Source organism: Helicoverpa armigera, chromosome 17 (assembly GCF_030705265.1).
Source record: "Helicoverpa armigera isolate CAAS_96S chromosome 17, ASM3070526v1, whole genome shotgun sequence".
In the NCBI taxonomy this organism is placed as follows: domain Eukaryota; kingdom Metazoa; phylum Arthropoda; class Insecta; order Lepidoptera; family Noctuidae; genus Helicoverpa; species Helicoverpa armigera.
The window spans coordinates 2,095,979-2,115,147 of record NC_087136.1 but is presented as its reverse complement, the minus strand read 5'-3'; the positions used below and the strand labels follow the sequence as shown (position 1 = coordinate 2,115,147).

The 19,169-nt window shown below is 36.7% G+C and overlaps 2 protein-coding genes across 8 annotated transcripts in view; one reads left to right on the top strand and one right to left on the bottom strand.

The window, feature by feature from the left end:
- LOC110370423 (protein fem-1 homolog CG6966) overlaps positions 1-7,291 on the top strand; it is a 64,900-nt gene extending 57,609 nt beyond the window's left edge. For all 6 annotated transcript variants that reach the window (XM_064038834.1, XM_049846670.2, XM_021326214.3 and 3 more), the window contains 8 exons: positions 1,760-1,960; positions 2,325-2,543; positions 2,682-2,874; positions 3,008-3,174; positions 3,708-3,926; positions 4,160-4,425; positions 4,673-4,870; positions 5,241-7,291. In XM_064038834.1, the coding sequence (XP_063894904.1) occupies positions 1,760-1,960; positions 2,325-2,543; positions 2,682-2,874; positions 3,008-3,174; positions 3,708-3,926; positions 4,160-4,425; positions 4,673-4,870; positions 5,241-5,489 (1,712 nt within the window). In that variant the 3' untranslated portion in view covers positions 5,490-7,291. The remainder of the gene's footprint in view (positions 1-1,759; positions 1,961-2,324; positions 2,544-2,681; positions 2,875-3,007; positions 3,175-3,707; positions 3,927-4,159; positions 4,426-4,672; positions 4,871-5,240) is intronic.
- A 182-nt stretch (positions 7,292-7,473) lies between these two features.
- On the bottom strand, positions 7,474-10,023 carry LOC126053456 (uncharacterized). 2 transcript variants are annotated; one of them, XM_049846673.2, is made up of 3 exons: positions 9,865-10,023; positions 8,493-8,711; positions 7,474-8,111 (listed from the first exon to the last, which is right to left on the bottom strand). In XM_049846673.2, exons 1-3 carry the CDS (start codon positions 9,984-9,986, stop codon positions 7,637-7,639), a joined length of 816 nt encoding a protein of 271 aa, XP_049702630.2. In that variant the 5' UTR covers positions 9,987-10,023; the 3' UTR covers positions 7,474-7,636. The 2 variants fall into 2 exon arrangements, with proteins under 2 accessions (XP_049702630.2, XP_049702631.2); XM_049846674.2 differs by having other exon boundaries at positions 8,493-8,723; positions 9,865-10,004.
- Positions 10,024-19,169: the final 9,146 nt, after the last annotated feature.

Genomic DNA, 19,169 nt, shown 5'->3' with positions numbered 1-19,169 from the left:
AGTTATGTAAACGTTAAGTCGACGTTCTGTATAAAACAGGCCTTCGAGATGTCACATATTTTTAATGCAAATCTCAGATAATTTACGTTTTTGAATATTATGACGTCTTACAACTTTCTAAAGGTTTTCCTCGTATGTGTAGCTGACATTTGTTTGGCTTACTTAACCTTTGGGTTGAGGAGAAACGCCTGCGCAATATGTTATACAGAACAATAACGATTCGCTACCTACATTTCATATTTTCGAAATTATTTAAGATCACATTATTGTCATTATCATTCATCAACGTAGGTATGTTTTCTCCTTACCGTAGGCAATCAGTATTTGCCATTCTGCGCCAGTTTACTGGATATTATGCAAAATGTTACAGAATGTAAATCATGGTAGACAAAGCTTATTCGTGGATCTAATACGCTGCAAGAAAGAAGGACATCCCTTTTTTGCATTTTGTCACAAGCTTTTTTCTCACCGGCTGATTGGTCTGGGTTTTTGTACTTTCTCGGACCACATAGAAACGTTTTTTGTTCAGTGTGTTCAGTCCTTCAGCTGTGTCATTCACTGAGCAAACCTGCTTGAACAATTTACCAATAGCAATATGTTTCAAATACTCTTCAGTACTTAATAAGTATGTTAGATGTTTACATCGCATACAGAATCCAATTTTCTACAGATGACAAAGTGCTCATACAAATTACCTTTATTTCGTTTTATGGTCTTGTTTACTTCATGAACAGATTTTAGCGTTATTCTCTTGCCAAAGCTTAGGAGTTGTAAAACTTTTCTAATATACTAATAATAACACTTGTTTAGTACTTACATAATGTTCACGATCGAGAATTTGAATGATCTTGATTTGTTTTTTTGTTTTCGTTAGATGTTAAGAATAATATTTTGTAATGAGCGTGCTTCGAAATTAAACAGTTAGCTTTCAGATCTCGACTACGTTGCATCTTATAATGTGTAACTTCTGAATAAAAGTTTTCATTCTAATTTTATATGTCAATTATCAGAGTTAATTTTGGAAAAGCCATTTTCACTAATGCCTTGCGCAAAGGAGGGTAATGTTTGTTTGATTAATGTTTAACGTTGATTACTTGAGCGTCAGAGTCCATACACCCGAATTACCTTTAAAAATAGTTTAACAACGCAATAAGTTTTTATGAAGGACGTATTGACACTGATTTGTGCTAGCCTTGAAAGTCCAAAAATGTTTTACAAATAAAACAAATTGCTGTCGGTACTAATCGATTACTCATATGGTCCCATTGTATGTTTGCCCTTGGCCTTAATCTAAATAAAATATACCCAAATGTTCTTGTCCATATTTACCTTCCACTGTCCCCAATATAGATCTGGTCATTGCCAGTAACCTATATTAAGAATTGTCGCCTAAAGTTAAAAAGACTAATGAGTTGTTAATTATTTTCTATTGTTATTTGTTTCATTGACAAAGACTTGAAAAAATCTAAAATTATATGCATAAGGACGGCCGGTCAAGGCGTGCCTCGGTCTTATTAGTTGATAGTCTTACTTGCAGTTCATTTTTCAACACAGTAGCATCATTACATTCTTCATTACATACTTATTTGCACTGTATTTACCATCACCTGTCTGCCACAAATAAATTCCCTTTCGCAGTTGCCTATTTTAACCAGGCTTCCAAAAAGTAAGAATTTCTCAGTTCGAAACTTTTTTCGAGCATAAACCCTTCATGTAAAGACTAAATCATCAAAATAACAATAAAATGTCGTGTTTCCAGTGACATTCGACGGCGAGACGATAGAGGGCGCTCCGCCGCTGTGGTGCGCCGCGGCGGCCGGCCACCTCCAGCTCGTGAAGCTGCTGGTGCGAGCCGGCGCCAACGTCAACTCCACCACCAGGACTCACAGCACGCCCCTCAGAGCCGCTTGCTTTGACGGACATTCTGATATCGTTAAGTTCCTAGTCGAAAATGGCGCCGGTGAGTTTACTTTATTCTTTAATATTGAAATATAAAAAATTGGTTATTTTCTGAACATGTGATATGCTATTTACTACACGACAAAAAGTCTTGATGAAACCTTGAGAAACAACCACAGGGGGATTGGTCATGTAAAGATAAGTCTGGCAACTAAGGCAAACTTATACATAGGCTCTTTGAGGCATTATCAGCATATTTATTTACTTCCAGTGTGGGTATCAGCCCTAATCACCACGTTTGCTCAAAGTGGATTGTAATTTAGATGCAAGCGTCTTTAAAACTGCGGCATGCACTTCCTCCAAATAATAATACATTGTCTTCCATCACGCCTCGAAGTCACTAACGAATCCTTAACTTGTTCCAGACATAGAAATAGCAAATCGTCACGGGCACACGTGCCTCATGATCGCGTGCTATAAGGGCCACATTAGAATCGCTAAGTACCTCCTGTCTTTGAACGCGGACGTCAATAGAAAGAGCGTGAAGGGCAACACGGCCTTACACGACTGCGCGGAAAGTGGCTCTCTCAATATACTCAAGATGCTGCTAGGACATGGAGCTACTATGGACGTTGATTCCTACGGTAAGAAGAACCCTGATTTTATTTTCATTGAAATAACTAATGATAGAACGAAATAAACAAAAGAAATATATTACGATAGAACTTGCATTATGTACGATGTAACTTGCAATTAAGAAGTATTATTATTTTTAATGACAGGTATGACACCACTCCTAGCCGCATCAGTAACAGGCCACACACACATAGTCGAGCACCTAATAAATGCGGAATACGGGCTAGTGACGAGACAGCAACGTATCGACGCGCTCGAACTGCTCGGGGCCACGTATGTCGATAAGAGACGAGATATGGTCGGCGCGCTCGCCCTTTGGAAACGGGCTATGGATGACAGGTAATGATCCAAATTGCCCAAAAAATGATTACAAACATAGTAATAAAATTAGGATATGACCTGGCGAAACCTAATCTGTAGGTTTACTTATGTACAACAAGTTACCTTATCCCTAATTTGATTTTGTCTTCAGATTTCCAGCAGATGGTAGTGAACCCATCCCAAAGCCGAAAGACATCCCGCGCATAGAAGCTTACGACTACGCGGTCGAGCCGAGCAATGCGCAGCAACTAGAAGAAATACTCGCCGACCCTGACGGCATGAGGATGCAGGCGTTAGTCATTAGAGAGAGGATTCTTGGTAAGTAAATGGAGTTTATATAATTAATCAAGAGGATAGTGATTCAGATAAAGGTGTGCTATAAGCACAGTGTCAAAAAACATTGACTGAAAAGTTATCGATAAAAGCTTTGCATTGTACATAAGAAACCCTCCTAGTGTTATTTTATAGATAAAATCTTTATTTATTTTTCGGTTTATGACAAAACTTGCATCTCAATAAAATATATTTGAACTTCTCACACTTCATATTTTTATTACCGTTGTTGTGAATTTTATTACGTCACCTCTTAACAGGTCTTACTTTATCTATTGCTCGTTTTAACTTTTATTGCGTATTATACGCATTTAGTTATTCGATCGTTAAATTCTCGCAAAAGTCAATGGCGCTCCGCAACTGAATTCCGATCACGTGCAGGTATGCGTATTTTAACCGCACGTCTGTCATTCTCGGTCTCTCCATCCTCAGTCATAGATTGGTGCTGCGATTCGCACAGTCTCCCTTGAGGGCTAAAAGTTTGTGCAGAACTATATTGATGTGGTATGTGTGCGCAGGGCCTGCTCACCCCGACACGTCGTACTACGTGCGGTACCGCGGCGCCGTGTACGCCGACGCGGGCCGCTTCGCCCGCTGCCGCCAGCTGTGGCACCACGCGCTGGACATGCAGCGAGCCGTGCTGCCGCCGCTGTCGCCGCTCACGCAGTCCTCGCTCTACTCCTTCGCCGAGCTCTTCTCCTACATGCTGGCCGAGCGGGCGCGGCCGCCGCTCAGAGGTGCGTAGTGCTACTGCCGCAGATGTGGCACCACCATGCTAGCCAGATAACAAATTATACCCAATTCACTGGTACCAGCTCCACATTTCAAATCCCAGCTCTAAGGGTTCAGACGTTTGCCGAAAAAATATAACAAATAAATCGAAAAGTCGTGTTTTACAATTTTAATTTTAAAAGGATAAACGACAGTTGCACATACTTCTTTTATTATAACATTAGCATTTACCTTCCAGGTCGTATCGTCCCCCCAGTGACGTTCGAAGACATTGAGCCCGTATTCAGGAAGGCGCTCTCCGAAATAGACCGCGGCATGGAACTCCTAGAATCTAAGCTAAGCATCGACCGGGAGCAGACGTTGAGTACTCTGCAACGAGTGCTGGTCATCTCGTTACACCTCGCCGCTCTCATGGCCCGACTCTTAGAGGAACCCGATTGTACTGAAGAAATCTCCAGGAAGATACATAAGGCTGTGTACTCGCTTGTTAAGTTAGATATTAAGGTGAGCACTGACTTTTTTGGTCTAAATATTTTGCTTTTAACCAAATGACTGACTGTGAGCTAGTTACGATACCTGTGTTACAGGCGCTAGTGTACTCTCGATAATTATGAGCTAGTTTCTAGTAACCTAGTAACCTGCGTATGTGCCTCAACATGCGCAAGCTACTTGCACCGTGTAGATACACCCTATAATACCTCCGTTATCGTTCCTTCCTCCGTGAGTAATATTTTAACGTATTTGTGTGCAGGTGCGTCAGGGTCGCGGCGCGCTGCACGTGGCGTGCTCGGCGGAGGGGGCGCGCGGCCGCGGGGCTCGCGCGTGGCTGGCGGCGCCCGGCGAGCCCGCGCCGCCCGCCGCCGGCCTGGTGCAGCTCATGCTGCGCCTGGGCGCGCCGCCCGACGCGCGCGACGCCGACGGCAACACGCCGCTGCACCTCGTCTGCAAGGTATGCACCCGCGTACACCCTATTACGTCAGCCGTCTTACCGACTAGTTGTGTTAATGCAATAACTGATTTTATTAGCCAGGAAATCACGAATGGTCCTTGATTTTAGAAAACCGATGAATAGCATTTTAAAAAATACCCTCTTTGAAAATATGTCAAAAAAATATGTACAGGTATAGTTTCAAAGTGTAAAATAAAGTTTTGTATTTTCGGCTGATCTTAAAGACGAACTTACTTATATAAAAGTTTTGTCGCAATTACTTAGTCCCGATTTAAATAAATAAGACAAATTACTGTTTTAGGGAAATCCCTACTGTATTTTACCAAATCCAGCATCAACGAAATTAACATTTTGTTATTAACATTTCCAGCTAAACCCCTGTCCCGCGGAAGTAGTTCGCGAGCTGCTAGCGCACGGCGCACACATCGACACGGTCAACTACGAGGGCGAGACGCCCGAGGAAATCCTCAAAGCGACGCAGCAGAGTCTGACGGCCATCGTCAACCCCTTGCGTTACACCACGCTCAAGTGTCTCGCCGCCCGCACCGTCAAGAACTACCGCCTGCCCTACCGACACGTCGTGCCGCAGTGTCTGCACTCCACCGTCATCACGCACTGAACCAACCACACTACACTATACAAACATACAAGAACAAACCAACTCAAAACTGGGTTCTGATTGGTCCAACAACGAACAGGTTCATTCTATACCCTACCATATTTAATGTGTAATGAGTCCTTGGAATTGATGACGTTTGACACGTCGCTGACGCAAGTCATGGCTCTATAGATTTTGAGACTTGTTTGAATCGTTCTTTTAGCATTTTAGATTGGAACGATCAGTGTATATTTTAGGATCTTTTTGAGGCTACATTATTATTCTTTTAATTCGTTGTAATACCACCGGATCTAATACCTTTACTTAAACTGCCATACAAAATAGACTAATAAGGCAAAGGTATGATTTCGGGTTTATACTAAAATTGGGAAAGTTATATAGAATTCAGATTAAAATATATAATATAATTAGAGTGCAGCCAGCGACGACCATCTGCCCGCTGTTTAGTGTTAACTGTAGAGTAAATATTGAAATGTCAGTTTTAGCATAAACTTGGTGTTACTCTGATGTCTATTTTGTCACAGTATTTTAAAATCGGTAGCTCAGCTCAAAGCAGAATTTGTATAATATATTATTATGTATTGTATTATTATATACTAGTATAAATTTCATAATTCTGTGAATTTATGTTTTATACTTAGTTTTTCTTTATAATAACTTCTCATAGTTTATATATTATTGTATAATATTGATTGTTTAACTAATTATTCTTTTATAGTTGTTTTGTCGATTGATTTGAAGTATTTTATATATGTCAAAAGTGAAAAAAGTTACGTCCTTATGATTGGTAGTATAAAAGTTATAGAAATTAAATTTCAGTGCTGTGCCGTACGTGATTTGAGTAGATGTAATTATGTACATTGGAAATAAGTAAAATTGATGTTTATATGACTTATATAGCTATGTGTAAATTACCGTATGGCGATACGTCTGGATACAATGGAGCTTTAACGCTATGTAATGTGGCCACGTTGGTACAATAGATGAATTCAATGTCACAAATATATTAATTGTAACTGAGTGTATAAGAGATCAGAGCTCAAACTAAAAAGAACATTATCTTACTATGAATATTGTTTGCGTGATAACCTGCGTGCATATTATATTAATATACTTTGGTATCGTAAAGGTAGACTAACACTTCGCAACGATTATAAATAGATGAAGTGGAACAATAGTAGATGTAATGGCACTGTGTGTACTTACTGCTCGACAACACAATAGAGATGTAGATTAAAATAAGTATGATTATTTCCGCAGTCATAAAACGGATACGAATTTAGTTACTTTCGCTGCAATCAACGAAATATTGACTTCATCTGTATATAATCTTTGATACGTCCACCAAGTGATATTCGCTTTTAATTTTTGACTATTATCGTAATGCTAGAGGCCCGCTGCCGCGGCTTGGACTAGAGTCAATAGTTTGAGACTTACACCCTCTCTAGTCCTCTATTATATTAGTACATCCTGAATTACTTTTTATAAACATAAAACCTTACTCCAATTATGTCAGTGATAATCGCTTGACGCATAATTATATCAATGTAAAAACAAATTAGACATAAGTAGGCATATTAGAAATTAATGGAGATACGTATAAATTGGTATTGTATATTAGCAGAATGGGTAACGACAAAGTAAACTATTAGTACTGAATTATGAAAAAGATGTTGATTCATGTTGTAACAACGGCATCTTACGCTACTTTGTGTGTATTTCCTCATAGTATATTATAAATTTAGTAATACTGTGTGATTATATGCTAGTTATTTTTGAAATTAATAAAACGCTTTAAAATATATTCTTGTTTTGTATGTTGTCATCTTAGTTTACAGTGGCTCAAGGTTGACCCTTGACTGCAATGCTTACAATAGCTTTCTTCACTTATTATATCTATGACAACCCGCTCTGTCTTTGAACAAAGCAACCGGGTGCAACAAAGAGCGATTTCAGTTAGGATAATGAAAATGAATACAACGCCTGTTGTTGTTCCGTTTAATAGGAAACAAAATAAGATTACAATATTTGTACAAACATATAAATGTACAATTAAAAAGTATGAAATGGTGGCAGAATATTTAAAAAACATTGATTATATTATTATCTGCCGGTAAGTTGTGATCCAAAAGGTACCACTTGATATATCAACCTTGGAACAGTTTTCTGAGTTCCGGGGATTCGTCGAGAAGTGTTTGGAAGTCACGCAGAGAAGTTCCCGGGAACATCAGCCAGACTCGTTTAGCGGTTACCAAGTGTTTCTTCAAGAGTTTAGCCATCGTCAAGCCTTCGCTGTTTTTGATATTTCCCATCTTGACTACTAGTTCGACGGGCAGCTTTTTCAGTTGGTACTTTCGCAGTCCGCACAAGAGAGGCCAGAATGAGAACTGATCAATCAAGTGCTCGGTGCCGCTGACAGCTGACAGGTACAGCTTGCATTTCTCCTCGTTGTTATGGTCCCACTGCAGGCCAAGCACTTTCGCCTCTTCAGACACAAGGTTCGGGAATCTTTGACGATTCTCAAACGCGAATCCAGCGGCAAGACTAACAAGACGATTGTACGTGAATTCAAAGTCTTCAACTTTTATGTTTTTTGCGGTCTTCTTTATCAGCAAAGGGGTGCTGGAAAGGAACAAATGTAGATTATTGTAAGTCCTTTTTTATTATTGTAAATCATCAAATGACCACTCCCGCTGTGGGTTAGCAGCGTGAGAGAGTGTTAGACTTACGGACCACCCATCATGTAGGTACCTTCTGAACCCCTTTATGTATCATTGACCAGGGCAGGGATTATTTATGTACTAGGGCCGCGGTAATTCTTTCGAACAATCCCGCAGCCCCGGCAGATTATTGTAAGTCCTGGGAAATAATTAACTAAACCCAAATTGCCAAAATAGCCAAAACAATACCCGTATTGTAATTATGGAAGGTATTGGGCGATTTTTTGAATTTCACGTAGTAGTTCACAAATTCCACGTAGGTTCGTAAGCTCTGTAAACTTACTTGCGTTCAAGATGCATGCCTTCAAGCACGATGGTGTGGCCAGCTGGCACGGTGCTGAGTTTCTTCCTCAGCTCGTACCCTCGACCGAGCAGCTTCTCAACATTAGCGTCGATGCGGAGGAAATCAGCATCTTTGTACACGTTGAAAAACTGCGGCCCGTTGAATGTCGTCGCAGGGGGAGTATTGGGTTCAGATGAGAATTCGAAGTTTTCCATGATTCTGGAAATAAAACTAAATTGATTGGCTGTAGCTTTAGGAGTTAATAGCATCGATATACTTAAGAATCAACAACTGTAGGTATTGTTTGATGGCCGTGGAACGTTGACGTAACTATTCACATGTAGTAGGACCTAGTTAATCTGCTTTCGAATTCTACTAACTTGTAAACAGTTGCTCTTGTTCTAATAACATAGCTGTGGGTAAGATATCGTATTTCATTACTTTGTTGGACAAAGAGAACTGTTTGCTTTCGAAATTAGGTAACTACCTAAGTACCTATTAATATTAGTTTACTAATTCAAATTCGCTAAATAAGTAGACAACTAATGTCATCATTAATTATAACATTAATCTATTTGAGTAAGTACCTTGGCACTTAACTAAAGATAAACAGTCTTGATCGGTCTTTTTACATAAGTACATTATAAACAAATAGGTAAGTAACTGTTTAAAATAATGATTCAATTGATAGAGTAATGTTATTTATTATTGTAGTTAGGTACTTTAATTTTTAATCGCATTTTATTTTTAAATTGACATGTTGAATAAAAAATCATATCAAGATTATACCTATATTTATTTAGTTACCTATGTGCCGCATCAAATGAAGTGTACGTAGAAAGGAAAGGACCGCACTTGAAAGAACCACTCAAACAGTTGTTTATTTATTGGCATTACTTATATGGTTTTACTCGCATTTCTGTAATGCTGCAGTCAACAGGAATACAAAAATATGGTTCTTGAAAATTGTTTCAGCCTATTTACCTACTGATGAAACTAAAAACGAACACAAACTATGTAAGTACATAGTTACGTATCGCAAGTTTTTTATGTTCTGGGTTTAATCCGAACTGTTACCTCAAAAGTGAAATATGTTCCCTTATGAGATGTTACTTTCTACTAAGAATGGAAAAAAATCCTTAAGCTCATGGCACGCCACAACTGCCTATAGTGTCTATTATTGATGATGTAACTCGTATGTAAATAAACAAAGATAGGTAGGAGTAACATAGAGCTTGTGTTTGATAAGGAACATCCTGGCAAACCAGTAGCCAAAGGGCTATTGTAACTACTCGTAATTATACAGACAGAGCAACCAAAACAGAAGCAAGTAGAGTAAGATATAAATAAAAATAAAAACACAAACACTCACATTATTATCCTGACGGGAAATAGGTCACAGTATGATGAAGTTCCTTGGCTGACTGAATAAAATGACTGTAAAACAATAATCTTATAAGGAGCAACTATTAGCAGGGTGATTATGAAGTTCATCGATAAGTGAGGCAAAATATAAATCGACTAAACTAATGCAGTGCAACATTGCACTGAGATAGTGAATTATAATTAAATTGACGGTCATTTACTTACTAAAGAGCAATGATAATATTTTCCCCACATTTTGAACCTTTAAATAAATGTTAATTTATCCAAAATTTATTCGCAATGGCAGTTTTACACAAATATCATAACGTAAGGTTTTTTTATAATTTAAATATTTTTTAAAGACATTTAATGTTTACGTTATTATAAAATGTTTCTTTCTAAAACTAAGCATTAGTTTGTTTCCAGTGTTATTAGTAAGATGAATTTTATAATCGACTAAATGAGACATCCCTCTTGAATACGATTGTCTATGGTTGGTCTTTCCCTGTTCAGTTGTTGAGATGTGGCGATTATCAAACTTTACCAACAAATATGTTTATAATATAGATAGTCAATGGATGTAAATCAAAATCAAAATTGTTTTATTGCTGTAGGTATTTATTAAGTGCTGTTGATGTTATGAATTATGTATTTTTATTATGTGTCATTATAAAATCAAAAACAGCGCCATCTATCATCAAACTGTGTAACCCCTTACGCTTTTCGCTCTAGATTTTGATACACCTTTCATTCTAGTGTAGTGAGCATGGGAAGTTTGGTTCCAAATAGGATAATAGATGTCCAACAAAGAACGTTATTCTGCTTCCGCATCTATAACTATTGTTTCAATGTGAAATCCAACTCAAACAATAACTATTTAGTAGGTAATATGGGATCATGCCCGCTTCAGACAGTTCTACAGACATAATACAATCAATCGAAATATATTTTATTTTATAGTGTACATATGTATACTTAACAGCATTATTCCAGAAATCACCGTCTACCTCTACATTATTGGAAGTTAGTCTCTAAAAATATTGTGTCAACTAGCTTTCGCCCGCGGCTTCGCCCGCGTAGAGTTCAGTTATATCGCGTTTCAAAGAGAATTCTTCAAAAGTCCGGGATAAAAACCATCCTATGTTCTTTCTCAAGGTCAACTCTATCTGTACCAAATTTTATTAAAATCAGTTCAGTGGTTTAGACGTGAAAGCGTAACAGACAGACAGAGTTACTTTCGCATTTATAATATCAGTAGGGATTGACGCACCAACTAAAAACAATATCTTTAAGTACCTATAGCGTTTAAGTACGTAAAACTTAATTGAATACCAACCTTCTTACTACAGCTACGTTATACATGAATATAACAAAATCACACCTCACCTTTTCTCTACAAGACGGATAACCCTCAAAACATGGGTGGATAAAAATAAAAGGCTCATAAAAATGTATGAGTGGCACAAGATGCGCAGCTAACAAGAGGAGGTTTATCGTCATCTCTCGCCAGTCGCTAGTTATTCCGCGTCACCGGTAATTGTGACAAATGAACGTGTTTCGTTATACTTACAAAATAGTTTCGGGTAACGTCGGTTTTGTTTGCGTATATTCTGTTAAAGATAATGGGACTGCTGCTGATGTAGGTAGGTTACGGACAGAATGGTACTTTCAGCTTTTATGCTTGATGTGAAAAAGGGTTTAATGTTGATTAGGGTCATTTCGCCTGTTCGCGACCATCGCCCAGTTCGCGTCCATTTTGCCGATCTCCTTTAAAAAAACTTCGAAAACAAGATAATTAACACACCAATCAAACGAAAGATCATTACCGCTAATACGTTAATGTATAAGAGGCACGCACAGATAGACAAAAGTTATGTGCGTCCAACCAATCCTTTTAGAAAAAATAATTAGTCTAGGCTCTTCAACAAGAAAGCGCAAACACGTTGAATTTTAGATAAAAATTAGTGTGCAGCGGCGTGTTTGATGGTAAGTTTTATATTGTTTTATGTGAATTTTAGGATAGATAGCTATTTCTACAGTTTAATGATGAATAAAGGTATAATGTTTTTTATGAATTTGGTAATGTTTTTTATATTTAACGAATAAAATAAGGTGGACGCGAATTACTACATCGAATTTTACAAAACATCCACTTTGCGTCCACAATGGACGCGAACTAAAACTATCCTCTATACTAATAAACCAAATTGCGTCCACTGTTTTCGTTAAATACTTGCTTATAAAAAATAATTAAAACATGGGTACTGTTTAATATATTAAGATTAAACAGTAATTTTTTAAATTTTTTTTTGTTATTTTAAATTAAAAATCAACATTATCATCATTTAAAATTCACTTTAAAAAAATAAAAATAATTTTTCTCAACATTGGTTTAAGTAACTTAAAATTAGGCAATTAATTTTGCAACTTGAAAAATAAACAGTAATCAGTTCTGTTAATTTTACCCTAAAATCACAGGGAAAGACCCGCGTTGATTATAGTAAGTTTTTGGCCATATTAAATTAACAAAACAATATAACAATTTTGTCTAAACATACAACTAAAAGAATTGTTGAGTCAATAAATTATCAGACAAGGCATATTCTTTGAATATTTTTTTTATCGATTTATTCTTCTCTCGAATATCATTTAATGCTTTCTTTAAGTTTTCTTCTGTGTACGTTGTCTTTTCCTTCTTTTTTCCTGTATCCGAAGAACTTATCTTAAATGAAATTACTTAATATATTAAGATTAAACAGTACATTTTTTTTATTAAGATATATACGTGGTTATAATTAAATTATATTTTTTTTTATGAAGATATATACGTGGTTCTAATTAAATTATAATTTTTCTATTTTTTTATTAAGATATATATATATATATATATACGTGGTTATAATTAAATTATAATTAAATATTTAAATTATAATTATAATTTAATTATAACCACGTATATATCTTAATAAAAAAAAATTACTGTTTAATCTTATTTTAAGTTACTTAAACCAATGTTGAGAAGAATTATTTTTATTTTTTAAAGTGAATTTTAAATGATGATAATGTTGACTTTTAATAATTAAGTTTATTGTTAAATAAAGAAATTGATCTAATACAATCTTTCTTCATTAATTCTTAAAAAAATCACCCCTATATTCCTTTTCTAAGCTACTGGACGCGAACTGGACCATGGGTGGACGCGAATTGGATTTTGTGGACGCAAACTGGGTAAAACGCCTAATTTTGAGGTTTATCGATTTAAATAGAAAACGTAAGATATTTCTAATACAACTGAAAGTTAATCTTAAAATAGAGTATATAAGGAATACATTACACAAATTTGACATGGAAATGAGTGCTGGAGCATTTTTATTATCGCCGTCAAACTTGCCAACTGCACTAAATGGTCGCCAACAGGCGAAATGACCCTATGATGAATTATGCTAGGAATGTTTTACAAAACATTCCTAGCATAATTAGTACTCTTCTAGAGTTTTTATGGCCATAAGGAAAGTTGTTGAAGGTGTCGCACGCACGCAAAGCCTAACAGTTGTTGTTTTCAATAAATCCATTTTGGAGAGTCTGGTCATCATTATCAATTGACTCTTTGTAACAACATTTTAATCCGAATTCAAAAGCAACGATATACCTAACACAAATATTAACAACTTAATCCTAAACCATTACTACCAATATTATACAATACCATGCCAACTCAACCCTAAATTGCGAGCGTATACAACATACGTAACATTCAGGCACGTGGGTCGAATGGACCCATTGAAAAAACTAGGCACGCGCCATGTCGCAATAGAAAGACGTCGTTAAACAAAGAGGCTATTGTGCACGAAACGATCCCGGGTGGACAGTTATTGTACAAATACGGCTGATTCGCGGAATTCGCAGGGAGACGCTTAAAATTTGCGGGAAAAAAGGCGCGCTCGGGTGGAGACTGCCGATTGTGTCTGATAGGGTTGATGCACACGGCTTTTTGTTACACCTTTTTTTTGTTGTTTAATGTTTTTGCTCACAATAGTTCGTTAAGAGTATTTTTTATTTTATCAGTAGTTTGAAAACTGATTATTTTAATGATTTGAAGATATTTGAAATGAGATTATTTAATTTTAATGTTTGTTCATTTTATTTAACCAACGACATTTTATAGGAACCTATTATTTGTTGCAGACAAAAGTTTGTGTTATTATTACATTGGACTTGTTTTTCAGCACGACACTTTTATTTTCAGCGTGTACATTCTTCTTCCCAATGTCGGATTAATATTGAAATATGTGGTAAATCCTAGAACCCACGAACCGACAACCCTAATATGTCTCCATTCTCTGTTATTAATAACGGCAGCATATTACAATTCAATTTGAGCGGTCCGCCCGCTCGCGCCGCTGGCGGGAACCCGTAATCCTGCCGTATAATCCGCCAACAGATAAACTGAACACAATTATATTAAAAGCCAACATGAAAATTTTGCCAAATCTCCGCCAAATGCTATTAAATCGACGTCTAATAGCGTTGTCAGCTGTTACACACGTATTAACGTGTGCTTGCTGATTTGAACATTTTCACTCGAGCATTAAAGGGTTAGGTCATCATTTTTTCTTATTAAAGACAGAAAGCAAAGTATCAATGTATGTGTATTTTTTATACGTTAGAATTATAATTATGGTAAAAGTATGATATGAAAGTAATAGAAAGTATACCTAAGCCTATCTATGTTAATACGTGGAATATAATTTTCAACAATTCTCCGAAGAAAACTTCTTTCTCTTGTCAATTTTCATATTTTTTTTTTCATAATTTCATGGCATATTTCTCATAAAGAAGTAAGAATAACAACATAGGTACCTTCACATTCCTTCAACTGAAGTAAACAATCTGATATATTTACAAGTGTTCACGGCTGGCAGGCTGCGGGTTCGACTCTCATTTGACGTAATCGGTTTAGTATAACTAATGCCATTTGTTGGTACAGTGGACGCGCCCTCGACGAGGGCTGTAAGCACAGCCGTGATTGTTGTAATACTGTAGGCACAGGCTTTATTTTGTGTGCCACAAGCATTATCCAAGCTAAACTTGCAAGTCTTCTAAGAAAGGGATGAAATATAAAAATGTATTTGCCGTTTGCAAAATGTCTGGACAACACTTAATCTTAACTTAGTACAAAATATGTAGATGATTTGGATGATTGTTATGGAAAAAGACCATCAATGCATTTCTTTGTACTTTAAGTTGTATTGTAGTTACAATGCATATTTTCATCTTAGTAGCGCATTTACCCTGAATATAAGTTAGGTATATGCTCTAGTTACATAACCAACAACATTTCATCTCTATGACCAATACCCAAGTCATCGGAAACTCACGCTTGATTGCGAGATATTCATTAAACATAATAGAAGTGCTTGTAATTAGTTAGTTTAAATAAGAAATAAGGCCGTTCCGTTCCCGCTTACTCTGGCAGACATAACTAAAAGTGTGAAGGCGCTTTACGACGAGGCTTCACTTAATTGAATACTGACCACTACCACTGATCAAAATACCTTCAAGATAGATAGATAGATCGATAGATATTCTTTATTAGGTACACCAATTTTACATTTTGATCTTAAACTAGTTAAATTAGGTGACATAATGTGGCCTTATCGCTAAGAGCGATCTCTTCCAGACAACCTTAGGATGGATTGAGACGAGAAAGTAAAGATTATAGAAGAACTAGCTTTTGCCCGCAACTTCGTTCGCGTGGAATAGTGACTACCAGCAGATTTTTGATTTGACCAATAGATGGCGCTATATGTCCGGAATATTTTTTTTTGTAATAAAAACTATCCTATGTCCTTTCTCAAGTTTCAAACTATGTCTGTACCAAATTTCACACAAATCGGTTCAGTAGTTTAGGCGTGAAGAAAAGACAGACAGACAGACAGACAGAAAGACAGACAGACAGAGTTACTTTCGCATTTATAATATTAGTTTGGATTCAAAATCTCAAATATCAAGTTAATACTATACACGGTAATAGCTCATGCATAGGCTTGAACGAAACACAGAAAATAAAGGGTTTGGAAGGTCTGTGGCTAACTAAAAGCCGCGCGGATATATCAATTTTAAGATTAAGCAACTCTGGCGCGGTCGCTCTTCGTATGGGTGACTATCTTGCTATGACGAGTTCTTCTTCGTCTTTCGCAAAGCACGATAAACTGTTGTGGCAGTCGTTACTGGTAGTCAGACGCCAGAAAGTCTGACACCAGTCTTACCGAGGGGTTTTTCGAGTAACTGGGTTGATTAGGTCAGGTAGGCAGTCGCATCTTGTAAAATACTGGTTCTCAGCTGACTCCGTTAAGACTGGAAGCCGACTCCAACTAAGTAATAAGCCAGGCAGATGATGCAAAAAATACATTGAAAAAATCTGAACTACTGAAGTCCTGAAGTCTTTACGTTGCTAACCCACAGCGGGACTGACATCATTTGATGATTTTTACCATCGGAGAAAAAAAGTCTTTACGTGAAATAATTCTTTGGGAGTGAGAACCAGTGGTACAGGCTAAAGAGCACCAGCCCGGAAAGTTAAAACGAGCCCCGCCCCCGCCGCCCCTTGCCTCACCCCCTCACAACCCCCGACGCGAAAATTTTACACAATTCAATTAAGACCAGCATTGTTATTGTTTTTAAATGTCTGTGAAATGATGGTTTTAACGTTGTTTTCTTGTGTTGTTTTGTAAAATCGAAATATTTTTGTTAAACTGCAGTAATAATTGACAATAAATAATTGTGCTAAAGTATGTGTTATCATTTATTTATTTAGGTTCACCCACTGCCTGTAAATTATATAAGAAATTTTGTTACGGCTGAGGCCCAAAGTGCGGACTTACCTCATTTTAACTGGCTAAAAATAGGTAAAGTCGGCCATGTTTAGCTGAACTTAGTTGTTTCCTCTTATCTTCGGTTAGACCTAGGTGTAACCTTCATCATAGCGGCTAGAAGTAAGTCGGTGTAGTCACACATGCTAGGTTTTTAGGTGAGTTCGTTTTAGTTGTTAGTGTTTTAAGATTCTTTCATTTCCAGACTGATTTTCTCTGATTAAACATTAATTGATATAGATATCTAAAAAGAATAGAAAAAAAATTATCCGTGGGAGTGTCACTAACAAGCTGTCCAGGCTACAGTCATCATCTCCCGAGCCATTCCGAACTATTTGGGATCGGCTGCCAGTCTAACCAGATGCAGCTAAGTACCAGTGTTTTGCTAGAAGCTACTGCCTATCTGACCTCATCAACCTAGTTTCCCGGGCAACCCAATACTCCTGGCCAGGCTGCAGTATTCAATATAAAAAGAGCTTAATTACTTTGTGTAGTTGTTCGACCGTAATCCGAGACGGTGGGTTAGGCCCCTCCTTAGTTAATCTACTCGCAATACGGGAAGCGGCCATTTTACCACGAGTTCTGTTTTAATTGATGGCTCAACGATTACCTTTTAACTTATTGGTAAGTAATACCAGCCGGTAAATAGCTTTGAGTGTAGGTACATTTAGTTTATACAAGTAGTACTCAAGGGAACGGGAAAATTGAATGATAAAATGTTAACATTTGTTATTTTTTATGGCGTTTATCAATGGCTGTCACTATCATGTAACGTTGTATATGAGCCAATTTTTCAACCATAGTAAAAATTATCTGAGGAATAAGTAAATATGTTAAAATGTCAAAAATATAGGCACTTCAGATTAGAATCTAGACACACGGCAGTGTGTCCGCCAAGTTCGAGCAAAAAAAGCGACACACCGGCCGTGGGTTATATTACACGAACCATTTCAGGCCAAATTCGACCCCCCTGTAACTCAAAATCTATTTTATTTACGCATATCAAATTTCTAGTATCTGTTGAGACCCCCTCACTTATCTAAAATACAAAATTTCATTAATATACCTATTGTAGGTCTTGAGATATTGACGTCAGAAAATCGCTATTTTTACTATACACTGATTCACTGATTCACTGATTCACTTATTCACTGACTCACTCATCAAAAACCTAGACCACTTCCAATGGTCGTATTGACTTGAAATTTGGCATGGAGGTAGGTCTTTATGTCAAGGTAAAGGGAAAAATCTGAAAATGGCCAAGTGTGAGTCGGTTTCAAAATAATGAAGGTGTTTTATACCCGGTGTAAATTTATACCCCTAAGGAACTAAAACGAACTAAATTTATCTATATTTATATAATATATCTTCGAATGGTACAAAGGTTTGTATTTAGTCAAAGTAAAGTAAAAATCTGAAAACGGCCAAGTGTGAATCACTTTCGAAAATAACGAATGTGTAACTTTGATCCACGAACATAATATATGATAACATGACATGTCAGTCAGTTGGTAAATCTAGTCCATTTAGTTAATCTAGTTCATTTCTTTGTAAGAAACATAGTGCATATTAAAAATCTAAAAATAGTATAAATGAGACATTTCTTTAACTAACTTCATCATAGGAAAAAATAAAATAAACAACCTTACAAAAATAAATGAAATCCCACCCAAAACAAAAATGTGAAAGACTGCCAAGTTCGATAATATGGGAATGCTTCGCCTATAAAAGAAGTGAGATCTGAATAAGTACCAAGTTCCATACACATACCTCAGTTAAAAATAGTTACTTTTTAATGATGATTACTTGGCAAGTTTTAATAGAAAATTAAATACTTGATTCATTGCGTTTAGTAGGTTTATAACAAGATGTATGAAAACTTGCCAAGTAACATCATTAAAAAGTAACTATTTTTAACTGAGGTATGTGTATGGAACTTGGTACTTATTCAGATCTCACTTCTTTTATAGGCGAAGCATTCCCATATTATCGAACTTGGCAGTCTTTCACATTTTTGTTTTGGGTGGGATATAGATTTCAGATTTAGGAAAGTTAACACTAATAATAAAAACAAATAAGACAGTGAAAATTTGTATGCCAAAGAACTGATTAAACATATTTTATTCTGAAAATTCTTGCGGAATTAAGACAAGGAATGACAGCGCGACGTAGCAAACTAAGACGAGGAAAGCTACAAAGTCTACGGCTGTCTGCGTAGTCCCTACGCAGTGCCTACGAAGCGCCTACGCAGCTTGCAATTGCTTAGGACGGTATTATTAAACGATTAAAATTGAAGTGGATAAGTACTTTTCTATACTAATATTATAAAGAGGAAACAGTTTTTTGTTTGTACTAACGTAACGGCTCCGAAACTGCTGAAACGATTTCAAAAATTATTTCAGTGTTAAAGTAACATAGGTTATATTCTATGCCGGTATGG